This window comes from Desmodus rotundus, chromosome 12 (genome assembly GCF_022682495.2).
Source record: "Desmodus rotundus isolate HL8 chromosome 12, HLdesRot8A.1, whole genome shotgun sequence".
NCBI lineage: Eukaryota > Metazoa > Chordata > Mammalia > Chiroptera > Phyllostomidae > Desmodus > Desmodus rotundus.
The window spans coordinates 7,853,395-7,866,158 of NC_071398.1; the positions used below are offsets into that span (position 1 = coordinate 7,853,395).

The 12,764-nt window shown below is 50.3% G+C and overlaps 1 protein-coding gene across 2 annotated transcripts; it reads left to right on the forward strand.

Moving 5' to 3' along the window:
* Window positions 1-45: 45 nt before the first annotated feature.
* On the forward strand, window positions 46-9,679 carry HERPUD1 (homocysteine inducible ER protein with ubiquitin like domain 1). Of its 2 annotated transcripts, none has more exons than XM_024551419.3 (8): window positions 46-301; window positions 2,930-3,007; window positions 3,094-3,177; window positions 4,405-4,535; window positions 6,661-6,783; window positions 7,318-7,668; window positions 8,026-8,131; window positions 8,922-9,679. In XM_024551419.3, the coding sequence occupies exons 1-8, from the start codon at window positions 161-163 to the stop codon at window positions 9,084-9,086; spliced, it is 1,179 nt and encodes a 392-aa protein (XP_024407187.2). In that variant the 5' UTR covers window positions 46-160; the 3' UTR covers window positions 9,087-9,679. The 2 variants fall into 2 exon arrangements, with proteins under 2 accessions (XP_024407187.2, XP_024407188.2); XM_024551420.3 differs by having other exon boundaries at window positions 3,097-3,177.
* The last annotated feature ends 3,085 nt before the right edge of the window (window positions 9,680-12,764 follow it).

Sequence of the window (12,764 nt, forward strand, 5' to 3'; positions counted from 1 at the left end):
GGTCCGTGGTGGGGGGACCGGGCGCGGGCTGACTATAAAGGGAGCGCGAGGCGGGGGCGCGCGTCCCGGAGACGCGAACCGTCGTTGCGGAGCTTGCGGGCGGCTGCGGCGCCGCCTGCCTGGCCTCTCGGAGTGCAGCCGAGCCCACGGCACAACCGATATGGAGGTCGAGCCCGAGCCCGTCACGCTGCTGGTGAAGAGCCCCAACCAGCGCCACCGCGACTTGGAGCTAAGCGGTGACCGCAGCTGGAGCGTGGGCCACCTCAAGGCCCACCTGAGCCGCGTCTACCCCGAGCGCCCGGTAAGAGGGGCCCCTCCGCCAGCGCTCCCTAACCCCGGCCTCCTCGCGTGCCCCTAGGGATGCCACGTCCGCCTCCCCCTTCCCTATAGCTTCTCCCTTCGTCCGCCTTCCCCTGATCTTGGGTAATCACCAGGTCACCTCACTCAGGGCTGTGGTCTCCCTCTCCCTCCCTACCTCCGAAGGCGTCTCCTCTCTTGGCCCTGTGGCTGTCACTTCCCGGTCCTAGGCCGCCATCGCCCCGCCTTCCGGACGGGCTGCCTTCCCGTCTCCTCTGCTCTTCCCCAATCTCCACGGCTGTCACCCTCCTGCCCCACATCCCCAGACCCCTTTCCCCGGCCCCCTAGATCTGGTGGCCAGCCTTAGCCAAGACGCTGAAACAGCAGTTTGACCTTGGGCGAGTCAGTTCACCCTTCAAGCCTCCGTTTTCCCCAAAACGACAGAGCGGCTGGCTAAGTGTTCCTCATTAACATTGCCTCCACTGGATAGAAATAAGAAAAATGCGGCAAAAAAAAAAAAAAAAAAAAAGTTTTCTGAATGCAGCTAGCGTCTCGCTGCGGAGAGGAGAGGGCAGGTGCCAGCCCAAAGGCCACTGGGTAGAGAAACACGGCGCTCGCCCAGGCAGTGTGTGCTTAAGGTCCCACACCCGGAGCCAGACGTGGCTCTTCCTCTCCCTGTCCACCTCCCGCCACGGCCCCTCCCTGCCACGCTCGACTCGACCAGCCTTTGCTCGGTCCCGGGGAGGAGCCGGCGCCGTAAAGAGTGATTTAGAGACCCAGCCGGAAGGAGTCTGCTTGACTCTGCGTTTAAGGCTTTGGTGCCTCAACTCCAGAGACTTCCTCGCTTTGTTTTGGTTGACACATCTGTCAATATCAGCCGTATCACCGCCCTCCCTCCCTCCCTCCCTCCCACGTGACAGAGGCTGTGAGTTGGACCTTCCTGTATTTACTTTCCACTCATTATGTAAGTGTCAGCAGTGTTCTCCACTGCCCACGAGTGTAATTCTCCACCAGACGGGAGAGGGCATCAGGGCGGGAAAGGGCTGTGAATTTGTTGCGTCTTATCTGAAGAGTTTCAGCCTGGGTCACGGGTGTTTGTTTCCTGTTAGTTCAGCGGCACCTGGGGAAGAGAGAGTTCCTTCTGAGTTCTTGTGAAATTTGCTTGTTAATTTGCATTCACCTGGGGACTCTGCAGTTTTACCGTAGCTGCTACCAAAACAGCAGGTGGCTGTGTTGCCGTGAGAATGGCTGTTAGGTGCACCAATTGGCGAAGCAGGTGTCGCCTCGGGTTGCATCTTTTGGAAAAAGGCAGTGTTTTGGAGGAGAGCTTTCCTTGGGGGAGGAGCGTCACTCCTGTGAAGTCTGAAGACCCAAAAGTTGTAACAGGTCTCCCAGATATGCAAATTTGGGTTTGAAAACTAAGGCAGGAGAGTACTCATTTGTTTTTTTTCTTTTTTATGTGAGAAGCCTTACTTTATCATAGTTGTTTGCTTAACATTTAATTTGTCTAATCAGCCTTCTGGATGAAAGCACAGCGTCAGTTTAGGCCTTTAACTAACGGGGAAAACAATTTAAATGGCAGGCAGCTGTGGCTTTCAAACCTTCTCCAGCACTGAACTTTTCAGGTGATGCAGGCCCACCTCTGCCATAGATAGCGTTTTCCAGAGTCACGTGCATAGTTAGCGTTTGCTGGTAAGGTCCACCAGTGAGAGAGGTGGTGAGCACAGAATCCTACTGAGTTCTGCAGTTCGTTTCTGTTGCACGGTTGGGAAAACCCGTTTTATGCAGGTAAATAGGCTCAGCCATTGCTTTGTTTTAAACTGCTTGCTTTATAATCTTGGGCTACTTGGCAGGAGCAGCTCGATTCCAAGTTTTGCATCATTGGTTGCCCTGGTGAGAGCAGGCTGACACGTGGGTGGGGGAGGGGGGTGGGGCGGGAATCTCCAGTGCCCTGACTTCCACAGCTGAGGCCACTGTCTTTAAGCACAGTTTTTAAAAGGAATTAGAAATAGAATATCAAAAGGGAAATTTGTAGAAAAGTATGTGGAGTCCCTGCGGCTTTAAAATCACTGGAATGGGGAAGTGGGGCTGGAATCGGGACTCTTGCAGGTGGTAGCCTTGGCCAGGCCCGTTTCAGACTTTCCCCCTTAAAACAGGGATGCCACCTCTCACAGGTGGCATCCCTGTTGGGGGGTGTCTCCTCGAGGGCTTCAGTCTAGAACGGCTGCATGTTGTTGGGGACGATGGTAGATGGTTTGGGGGGAGGCGGACTTCTGGAGCGCTTTGAGTTTTCTCTGAAACTAAACCCAAGTTTTAAAGTCAGGTGCTGTAGGAGCCCCCCATCACGTCTGTGTTTTTAGTGGCAGAAGGCAGTTTTCCTGAGAGTGAAGTGGGTCACTGCAGGTTGGGGGGAGTGGGGATGATTTGCTGTCCTAAATGTATGTACATGTTAGAGACCTGTGTCAACTTCAGCACTTTCTAAATAAAAGTTCTGTATATGGGCCTTTGAAGAAATGTTTTCCTGTGGTGCTGGGGGAAAAAAAACATTTAAATCATTTGGATAAAACAGTCTTCTGTGTTTGGGAACGTGTGGGGGGCGAAGTGCTGACTCTGCTTCTCTTTCCGTGGGCAGCGTCCAGAGGACCAGAGGTTAATTTATTCTGGGAAGCTGCTGTTGGATAACCAGTGTCTCAGGGACCTGCTTCCAAAGGTACATCTTGTACATAGCACCTTCGGGACATTTCAAGCTCTCACCAGGCTGCGTTCAGGCCCTAACGTCCCTCGTGTTCCTTTCAGCAGGAAGCCCGGCACGTGCTGCATCTGGTGTGCAACGCGAAGAGTCCTTCCAAGGCCAAAGCGCCGGAGGCCAGCAGCACGAGGGTGCGTCACCTCTGTCCTGAGCGCCAGGGCACGTGTCCCTCGGGCTCTCCTGGTGGGGAGGAAGGAAGTGGGATGAAACTCTCAGGAGAGGCTGGATGGCCTTTTTGGCGCCATGTTTTGTTTCTTCCCCAGCAAGAGAGTTAGGGTTAGAAACTGCGATGGATACAAGCGAGGGTTTGCTGTAGCAGAAGCAGACAATTCCATTGTTGTCGGGATGGGCGAGTGCAGTTCCAGGCACCCTGTCTCCTGGGACATGATTTGACCCACGGCGGCTGTGTATCCAGATCACTGAACTAACAAAACACTCTGAAATGAGTTTTTATTGACTAGAGCACATAAATGTCTAAGGAACTATTTTTATAGAGAGTAAAAAAGTGAATATAGCTTCTTTGGAAATTTTCATTGTGATTACTTATTTAGTTCAGTAGGAAAAGGCCAGTCTCTATCAACTGGTCCTTAAAAACATACATCATTTTTTTGTTTGTTTTTGAAGATTGTGTTTATTTTTTAGGGAGGGAGAAAGGGAGAGAAAGACCAACGTGCAAGAGAATACCAATTGGTTTCCTCTTGCGCACCCCCAACCGGGCACCTGGCCTGCAACCCAGGCAGGTGCTCCAACTGGAAATCAAACCCCGGCGACCTTTGGGTTTGCAGGCTGGTGCTCAGCCCCTGAGCCACAGCAGCCAGGGCGAGACACACATTGGACAGTCAGAATCATTTCTTGTTCATGTCACGGTGCTGATTGAGACGCACCGTAATAGTAAGTGTGGCAGCACACGCTAGCTCAGCGCTGTGTCCGGGTGTCCCAAACTCCTGGGCACGGCACCGGAAGTCCTTCCCTGTAGGTTGCTGGCTGGGCTGTCTTTGGAAATCTGGTTGGTCAAATTTAATTTCTTGATTCAGTAAAGGTAGCCATGAGATACACAGAGCATCAATTATCAAGAAGCTTCTCAGCAATGATGACTTCATCAGAAGGTTTTAATGGAAGTGCAGCATAGTTTACTCTGGGGAAAAGTATGAATGAAGTATGCACATTGAAATGTGTGTGGAAATTATGCTGAACAAATTTCAGAATTTTTTTACGTAACTTTGTATCTGCTTAATCTTGTCATGTGCAGAGTTCTGGGCGGGGGACATAAGCCACTGACAGCAAAATCACCCTCTTAGCTCAATTTCAGCAAGTTGCATCAGACCCTTTGTTCTCATGTTCACGGTCCCTTTACTTAGGTCGCTGAATCCACAGAGCAGCCCGCTGGTCCTAATCAGGGACAGCTCCCTGGGGATGCCGCTGGTGAAGGGTTAAGGCCGAGGGAGGCTCTTCGGTACCTTCCTCCCTCTGGATGGGAGAACGTCTCCAGGTGAGTGTCACAGTCAAGAATCCGTTTGTAGCCCATGAACGCACATCACTTGCATCGATTTAAGAATAAGCTGTGTTTACATGGTGTAGTCACAGAACTTCAAAACGTACAAAGGGCTTCACTTTAAAGGTCTTTTATGTTTAACTCCTCTTGCTACACAGCCTCTTGGGAACATAACAGAAAGTGGAGACGTATGTGCTGAGAGGCATTTCCCCTCCTGCCTGGCTGTGCTTGGCATGTGCTGACCTCCGGGTAGGAGATTAGTGCAGCTGCCTAGCGGGGTGGCTTGTCACACTGGGTGACGAATGGGGAGGGGACTGTTTTAAGCAATGCTCTGCCAAGGACTGTTGGTGGTACCAGGAGAAAAGGCCATTTTCTATAGAGCGATTAGCGCTTTTTCCTTTAGAGCAAAAACCAGAGGTGATGAAGGCCCAAACATTGGGACTCGTAGCTCTCAGAACACCTTGTTATAACCGTTCCTATGGGAAAACATAACGTATTCACAACAGGTTGGAATTTTGTGACTCCCCAACCCCTCTGCCCTCATTTTCTCAGTTTCTAATGTGATTATTAATAAATCCAGGTGTGTGCGGAATGAGGAGTTTTTTTGGATGTTTTTTAGTTAATGGAAATTTCAAATATTCACACAAGTAGAGAGAACTATGCAATGAACCACCACACAGCCATCGCCCGGGCCCAGTGGCGGCCGAGGTGCTGCCACACTCGTTTCATCTGTTCCCCATCCCTTTTCCCGCAGAAGATGTAAGAGTTATTCCCCGACATCACGTCGTTTTCCTGCTACACACTCAGTGTGTCATGTAAAAACCTTTAAAAAAATTTTTAGAGGGGAAGGGAAGGAGAAACATCAATGTGTGGTTGCCTCTCACATGCCCCCAGCCTAGGACCTGGCCCGCAACCCAGGCATGTGCCCTGACCAGGAATCGAACCAGTGGCCTTTGGTTCGCAGGCCAGTGCCCAATCCACTGAGCCACACCAGCTAGGGCCGTTGCTAAAAAGCCTCTTGTTTACCTTGTATGCCATCATCATCAGAGCCGACAAAAGCATGTCACTATCCTCTCATTTTCATGCACTGTGGTTTACGTGATTAAAAACAGCATCACACCCAGACCTACTTGTACTGGAAATACCCCGGGAATGGCATTTGGTTAGAAGACTCAACATGTAAACTGGATGGGATAGAAACACAACCACTTCCTTACCCCGGTGCTACCACCTGCGAGCGGAGGCCCATATCTGACTGTTGGGAAGTCCCCTGGAGTGAAACTGGATGATCCCACATTCAGCAAGTGTTTATTGAGCAGCCAGGGACACAACTTTGTTTAAGGAAGAAATGAGTGGCCCAGCAGAGAGGACCACTTTGCCAACTCCTGATCTTCCTGCTGCTCTTAGTTTCCCTTCTGTGGAGCGCTGCTCTCTGTGCAGCTCACAAGGCTGCCAGTGACCCTCCATGGGCTGGCCTGGGTGGTTTAAGGCTGTGTTGTTGATAGAAAAATGGGTTTGTTTGGGGTCGAATAAACAGCTCTCAAATACAGCCCTGCTGCTTCCTAGCTCAGAGCTACCTTGTGCGAATGGCTCTTGTCTTCCCCGAGCTGCACTCGGGGCTCCCCCCTGTAAAGCTGAGGAGAGCTCCCTCCCCATGAGGTTGTTGGGGATCAGCCCAGCAGCCTGTACAGGGCACAGGAGGTCAGTGAGCACACACAGGCAAGACCACACGCACACGTCACTGCCCCCCGTGCAGAGTCAGGTCTAGAGGCGAGGGAGAGTGGGTACTGCGAGGAGGGGGCCTTCAGGAAAAGCTCTGGGAGGAGGTGGCTTTTTGGAGCTGCTTTCTGAAGGACGCACAGTGGGTTTAGACCTGCAGTGAGACTCAGCAAGTCATCAGTGGGGGGTGGGAATCCACGTAGCCTGCAGAGGGCCAGCTTGTTTGTACATCCTAGTGGTGGCACGGTGACAGCCCAGTGCTGGGCGTGGCCCCTTGTGTTTCCTGGGGATCATGTAGGAAGGCTTTGTCAGCCCCCCTTTCTGTGCTCAGTTATTTGAACTCAGTTCTCACTTATCTGTACTAAACCAACTCAAAATGTGCTTTTAAAATTATCTTTCCTAGGCCAGAAGCTGCCCAGCTGGCGTTCCAAGGCCTGGGGCCTGGTTTCTCGGGCTACACGACCTATGGGTGGCTGCAGCTCTCCTGGTTCCAGCAGATGTACGCCCGGCAGTACTACATGCAGTAGTGAGTGCTTCGCTGTCCTGCCCGGGGGGCGGAGGGAGGCCCCACATGTGTCACCTGTACCGTTGGGGGTGCTCGCCCGCTCGTGCAGAGCCCTACTCTGCGGCTCTGTGGGCGGAGTGGCGTGTGAGGGCTGTCTGCCAGCGGGTCTGCGTGTTGATGCAGTGGTGTCGCTGGTGCCGCTGTCCGATGCATGGTCTGGTGACTTCACGTGGAATACGTCACTTTTCAGTATGTGGTGTCTTTACAGTTTGGTGAAAACTTTAATTTGCTGCGGCACTGTATTCTCGTAGTGGCCTGGATGCTTCGTTCCAGACAACACTTAGCATGTTGCCGCTTCTAAGAGCAGGAAGGTTGTGTATAGGTACGACTGTTAGAAAAGAAGCTCTTTACTACGGGAAAGAAAAAATTAAGTTTGTATGTACCTGCTCATAATCCTCCAGGGTAAAGGACCTCTGGGTCAATGAGGAGATGAGAACCACAGTCTTTATGGTGCTTTGCTCTCAATGGTGTCTTTCTCTGCTATTTCTGTTTCAGCTTAGCGGCCACTGCGGCCTCGAGGACGTTTGTTCCCTCACCAAGTGCACAAGAGATACCCGTGGTCCCCGCCCCTGCTCCAGCCCCTATTCACAACCAGTTTCCTGCGGAAAACCAGCCAGCCAATCAGAACGCTGCTCCTCAAGTGGTGGTTAATCCCGGGGCCAATCAGAACTTACGGATGAATGCCCAAGGTGGCCCTATTGTGGAAGAAGATGATGAGATAAATCGCGATTGGTTGGACTGGACCTATTCGGCAGCTACGTTTTCCGTTTTCCTCAGCATCCTCTACTTCTACTCCTCCCTGAGCAGATTCCTCATGGTCATGGGGGCCACCGTGGTTATGTACCTGTAAGCAGAGGATTCGCTCTCTTCCCCCCCCCCCCCCAGTCCAAATCACACTTTATGGCGGCGACTCCAGCACTTAACTGAGCACGTGCTATGTGCCGCCCCGTTTAGGTTGCTAGGTGTACAATGGTGAATAGTCACAGCCCCGCCTTTAAGACCCTGGCGGGCCAGCAAGAAAGTCCAGGGGACGGTGGATAGAATGTCTCCACAGATGCGCCTTGCTGTGAGCTTTTAACTGGGGCACTGCTCTGGTTAGAGGAGGGGAGTGAGGGGGACCTTATCTGATGAGCAACGTTAAACGCTTGTGTAAATCTCTGTGTGATGTGAGCTGAGATGGGCTTCCGTGTGCTTCCTCTGCAGGCATCACGTTGGCTGGTTTCCGTTTAGACAGAGGCCGGTCCAGAACTTTCTGAATGAGGGTCCCCTTCAGGAAGCTGCCAACCAAGACCCCAACAATAACTTGCAGGTAGGAAGCTGCAGCGGGGCTGGCGAGCGTGATGTGAGGTGTTGGGCTTCCAGATCCTCCCCTTCAAGTAGCCAGCGTTGTGGTTTACCATTTTATTAGGCTAACTATCTCAACGTGTTTTCCAATTTATTCTTAGAACAGTAGCTGTTTTTAAAACAAATAGGTCATAGCATCTATCAAGTGTTTCGTGATATGGCGATTTGCATTTGGGAATATTCAAACAAAACGTTTAAGCTCACAGTCTTGGTCTGTGCCAGTGTGTTAGTTACACCGTGGAGAGGGCTGGTGCGTAGTTACCCCAATGAAGGATCGAGAGCGCAACGTGTCTGAGTTGGTTTGCTGAAAAGTAACACACAGGAGTAGAATTTTTATAAGGCACTTTAATGCATAATCCTAAAGGATATGCTTTTATAATACAAATTAGCACCCTAGTGTCTGTTTTAGAACGCTGGGTTTCCATTTTCAGTTTAACTCACAACATTTCCAAAAGTAGAAGCATATCCATGTTTATTGAGGAGGTTAGCCTAACGACTTATTTGATAGGAGCTGAAGACCCGGCCACTTCATTTGCTCTGATACTTGCTGCTGGGAGCAGTCAAAGCTCCGAGTGTGTTGCCGGCCGGCACGGCTGTGCTGCGCAGAGCCGGGAAAACGCTGGCCAGCACACAGCTCCCTGGGGTCCCGCCGGCCTGGCTGCTTCGCCGGTGGCACGAGCGGCCCGGGATTTCCTCCACCGTTGCCCTGTGTTGTCTGGTGTTCATCATGTCTTGCTGTGTCTCACTACCTGCAGGAAGGCCCTGGTCCTGAGCGCGAAGACCCCAACCACCTCCCCCCAGACAGGGGCGCACCGGGTGGCCCGCAGACCAGCCCTTCATTTATGAGCACAGCGTGGCTCGTCTTCAAGACTTTCTTTGCCTCTCTCCTTCCGGAAGGCCCACCGGCCATAGCAAACTGATGCCGTTTGCTCTCAGGCTGCCAGAGGCTTGGACACACGTGGGACGGGGGTCATTGGCTCCAGCGAAACTTCCTCACCTGGACGTGGCAATGGCGCGGGATGCAGAAATAGGAGGATGATATGCTTTTGTGACAAAGCAAAAGCAGAAAGACGTGAAGCCATGATACAAATTGTAAAAGAAACAATGCCCGAGGCTTCTCATGTCTTTATTGTGAAGCGCTTTCATACGTGCTGTGCGTAGCTCCATAGGCATTGTACATAGGAGGCACCGTGTCGCATGCTCGTGCCCGAGGGCCTTGTCCGGATGTGTGTGTCTGCATGTGTGTCTGTACATAGACGTCATAGAGGCAGAAGTGTTCTGCTGGGACGATTTGATTCCTGTTGGAATGTTCAAATTACACTAAGTGTACTACTTTATATAATCAATGAAATTGCTAGACATGTTTTAGCAGGACTTTTCTAGGAAAGACTTCTGGTATAACTGCTTTTTAAAATGCACTGCTTTACTTTAAGCCAAGGGGGAACTTTGCGGAGGTGGAGGAACACCTCTGCTGGGTTTTTTGTTCAATAAAGTTTTACTATGAATGATCGTGGCCGAGACTCAGTGGTTTATTCCGGGCCCTGTCACTGGATGCTCCGCAGCCGAGGTGCTGCTTTTTATAAAAGGATGTTGGTACTAATGAAGAGTGACAAGGTAAGGCCATGAAAGTTTTAATTTACCAGGAATATACTGGGTTGGCCAAAAAGTCCATTTTCTGTAAAATAAGACACGCTTTTCATTTTCACCAATTTATTGATTTGGATATTTTGAATATGTTGCCTATCTCCTATTGGCTTCTAGTGGGCAGAGGCCAGGGGTGCTGCTAAACACCTTCCTAATGCGTGAGACAGCCCCACTGCAGAGTTATTTGGCCACAATGTCAATAGTACCAAGAAACTTTGCAAACGACTTTTGACACATTTGATCGGTCACAGCACCTCCTCCATGCACTGCACAAATCTTTGCACTAAATAATATGCTGGAAATGTTGCATATTTTCTTCCATCCTCAATATTAAAATGGCTGCACAAAAATTCACCAACTTTGATTTTTTTAATGCACGCTGATGTGACCGCTGTCACAATACAATCCAACAATTATTTTTGAATGAAGTTAAAGACAACCAAGCGCTACTAGAGCCATCTTACAGAAAAAACCCCCAAACTTTTTGGCCAGCCCAATACTTGTGTTTGCGCCCATTTCCTGGCTTAAATAGCACTGGCTTACCCTGGCTGGTGTGGCTCAGTGGATTGAGCGCTGGCCTGCGAACGGTAAGGGTCACAGAGACCTCACACTCCCACGTGCGGGAGAGGCTCGGGGACAGAGGGATTGAGGCATATGAGACATCCTGAGCTAGAGACGCGGTCATCATACACACTTGGGGGGGCTTCAAGGGGTCACTGCAGGATGATAAGAACAGATGAGTTTTAATGTTACAAATGGAAGTTTGGCCCTACAGAAAGGTCAAAAGTTATCTCTGATAACCTCTTATTATGGGCAAGGGCCCTAATTCAAGTTCTTCCAGGTATCTAAAGTGGGGAGGGTAGAAGTTTCTCTTGAGCTACGGCTAAAGTTGCCCTTAGCTCAGAACAATCTGCAGTCCACACAGGCATGTCTTGGGGTGACCGTCACTGAGTCCCCATGGTGCTCCCCTGTGAAATTGCCTGGAAGTGTTGTGTTCCAGAAGTTGGGGTGGTAGTTTGTCCTACACCTCATTAAACCAGGCTCAGTTGAGAAGAGTTCAGTTTGGTGAGAGCGGCATCTCATTTTTTGGAGGCGGTGATGCTGGAGGGCTCCCACACTGAAGCCTTCGGAGCGGCCATGAGGTGGTTCCTAGGAGGCATCTCTATGACAACACAAGAAAATCGAAGATTAATCACCAGAGTGGACTATACCCTTGGTTTCTGAGTTCTTGGTTTCTGAAGGCACGCGGCTTGAGTGTCTCTGGTTATCTTAACCTCGAGGTATTTCAGAAGAGCCCCTGGGCATCAGATTTTCAGGAATTCCACAGAGATTTCTGGAATACTTAGAACATACATAAGTACACCATAGCCCTGGCTGGTGTGGCTCAGTGAATTCAGCACAGGCCTGCGAACCAAAAGGTCTCCAGTTCGATTCCCAGTCAGGGCACATGCCTGGGTTGTGAGCCATGTCCCCAGTGAGGGGCTGTGAGAGGCAACCACGCACTGATGTTTCTCTCCCGCCCTTCCCCTCTCTAAAAATAAAATCTTTTTTAAAAAATAAATACAATATAATTATTTCCTTATTTTACAAAGCTTTCTGTGTAATTTTAGCATATTAAACAGACCTAATTATTTTAGTACCTCTCTTTGGTAAGGAGAGAAACACATCTCCTGAGATGTTTCAGGGGCCCTTCTGAAAAACTCCAGGTTGTTTCCAGGTTAAGGCCCTATTTATAATTTAAATTTTGGGAAGTTTATCAAAATATGTCAGAATGTTTGAGCATTTGACTGAACAGGACCATAAGTCAATATGAAGCAATACTTAATCATCCATTAACCAACGTGGTGAGAGATTTCAAACACAGAAGTTTACACAAATGTTCGCATGACTTCGTTCTTACTGTTGAGATTGTTTTCTTAAGCAATCGAGGGCCTGATTAAGACAACATAAAGCAAAATTATTTGACAAAACACAGAATCTTTGCTTTCTGGGCAGAAAACCTTTTCATAATATCAGTAGCAGGCCAACAGTCCTCTTCAACAGCGAGGAAACGCCAAGTGTTTACATCGGCTGGCTTTCGATAGTCGACCTCACTTTTAAAATTTCAGTCCCAGCCTTATCTCACATGAAACTTCCTGTTACAAGATTCTATTTCATCAGCTTTCCACAACTTTCTGTGACCCATTTAGAACATACTCTCCTCCTCTCGCCCATTCAGAAGTGACCGGGACAAAATCACTTCCTTTCCCTTGACAAAAACACATCTCCGAGTCTCACACCGTGCCAAGGCCCTTTCGCTGTCTTGGGTGGAAAAGGCTAATTCGTTTCGGAGGAGGGGAATGTCACCATTTGGCCAGGGGCCTGTCCCCCCACGCAGCTGGCGGCACCTGTCTCATTGCTACCGGAGTGGGGCCTCTCTCCCCGGGATGTCAGGTTGTGAGGATTAAATTCCAGATCCCATGGGCCCAAAATAGGTCCAGGAAGGTGCTCCTGAGGACAGCTGACAAGTTTTCAGATTGGCCCAAGCCCCACTAGGACAGAGGGGGGGCCCTTCAAACAGCAAACAGATAGGGCCTAAGATGCTGATGGTGTGTGGGGGGCGGGGCAGGCGGGGGGGACCCACGGCAGAAACGTCGAAGCTTCCACAACATTTGCTAACGCAGTATAGTAAAGCACTGCATTCTGCCAACACTTAGGAAAATATTGGTTTGGATCTTCATTAATTTTTTTAAAGATTTCACTTATGTTAGAGGGAAAGGAAGGGAGGGAGAAAGAAACATCGACTGATCAGCTGCGATTGGTCAGCTGCGCCTCTCTCTCACACACGCCTGCTGGGGACCTGGCCCACAACCCAGGCATGTGCCCTGACTGGGAATTGAACCAGCGACCTTTCAGTCTGTGAGGATGATGCCCAATCCACTGAGCCACACACCGGTCAGGACTGATTCTTCATT

What these genes read in the sequence shown, in the direction of transcription:
- HERPUD1 (XM_024551419.3), top strand. Translation starts at nt 161, where the DNA reads ATGGAGGTCGAGCCCGAGCCCGTCACGCTGCTGGTGAAGAGCCCCAAC. An exon ending in TCAGGGACCTGCTTCCAAAG is followed by an intron (nt 3,008 to 3,093) that starts GTACATCTTGTA and finishes TGTTCCTTTCAG; the next exon opens with CAGGAAGCCCGGCACGTGCT. An exon ending in GCCACCGTGGTTATGTACCT is followed by an intron (nt 7,669 to 8,025) that starts GTAAGCAGAGGA and finishes CTTCCTCTGCAG; the next exon opens with GCATCACGTTGGCTGGTTTC.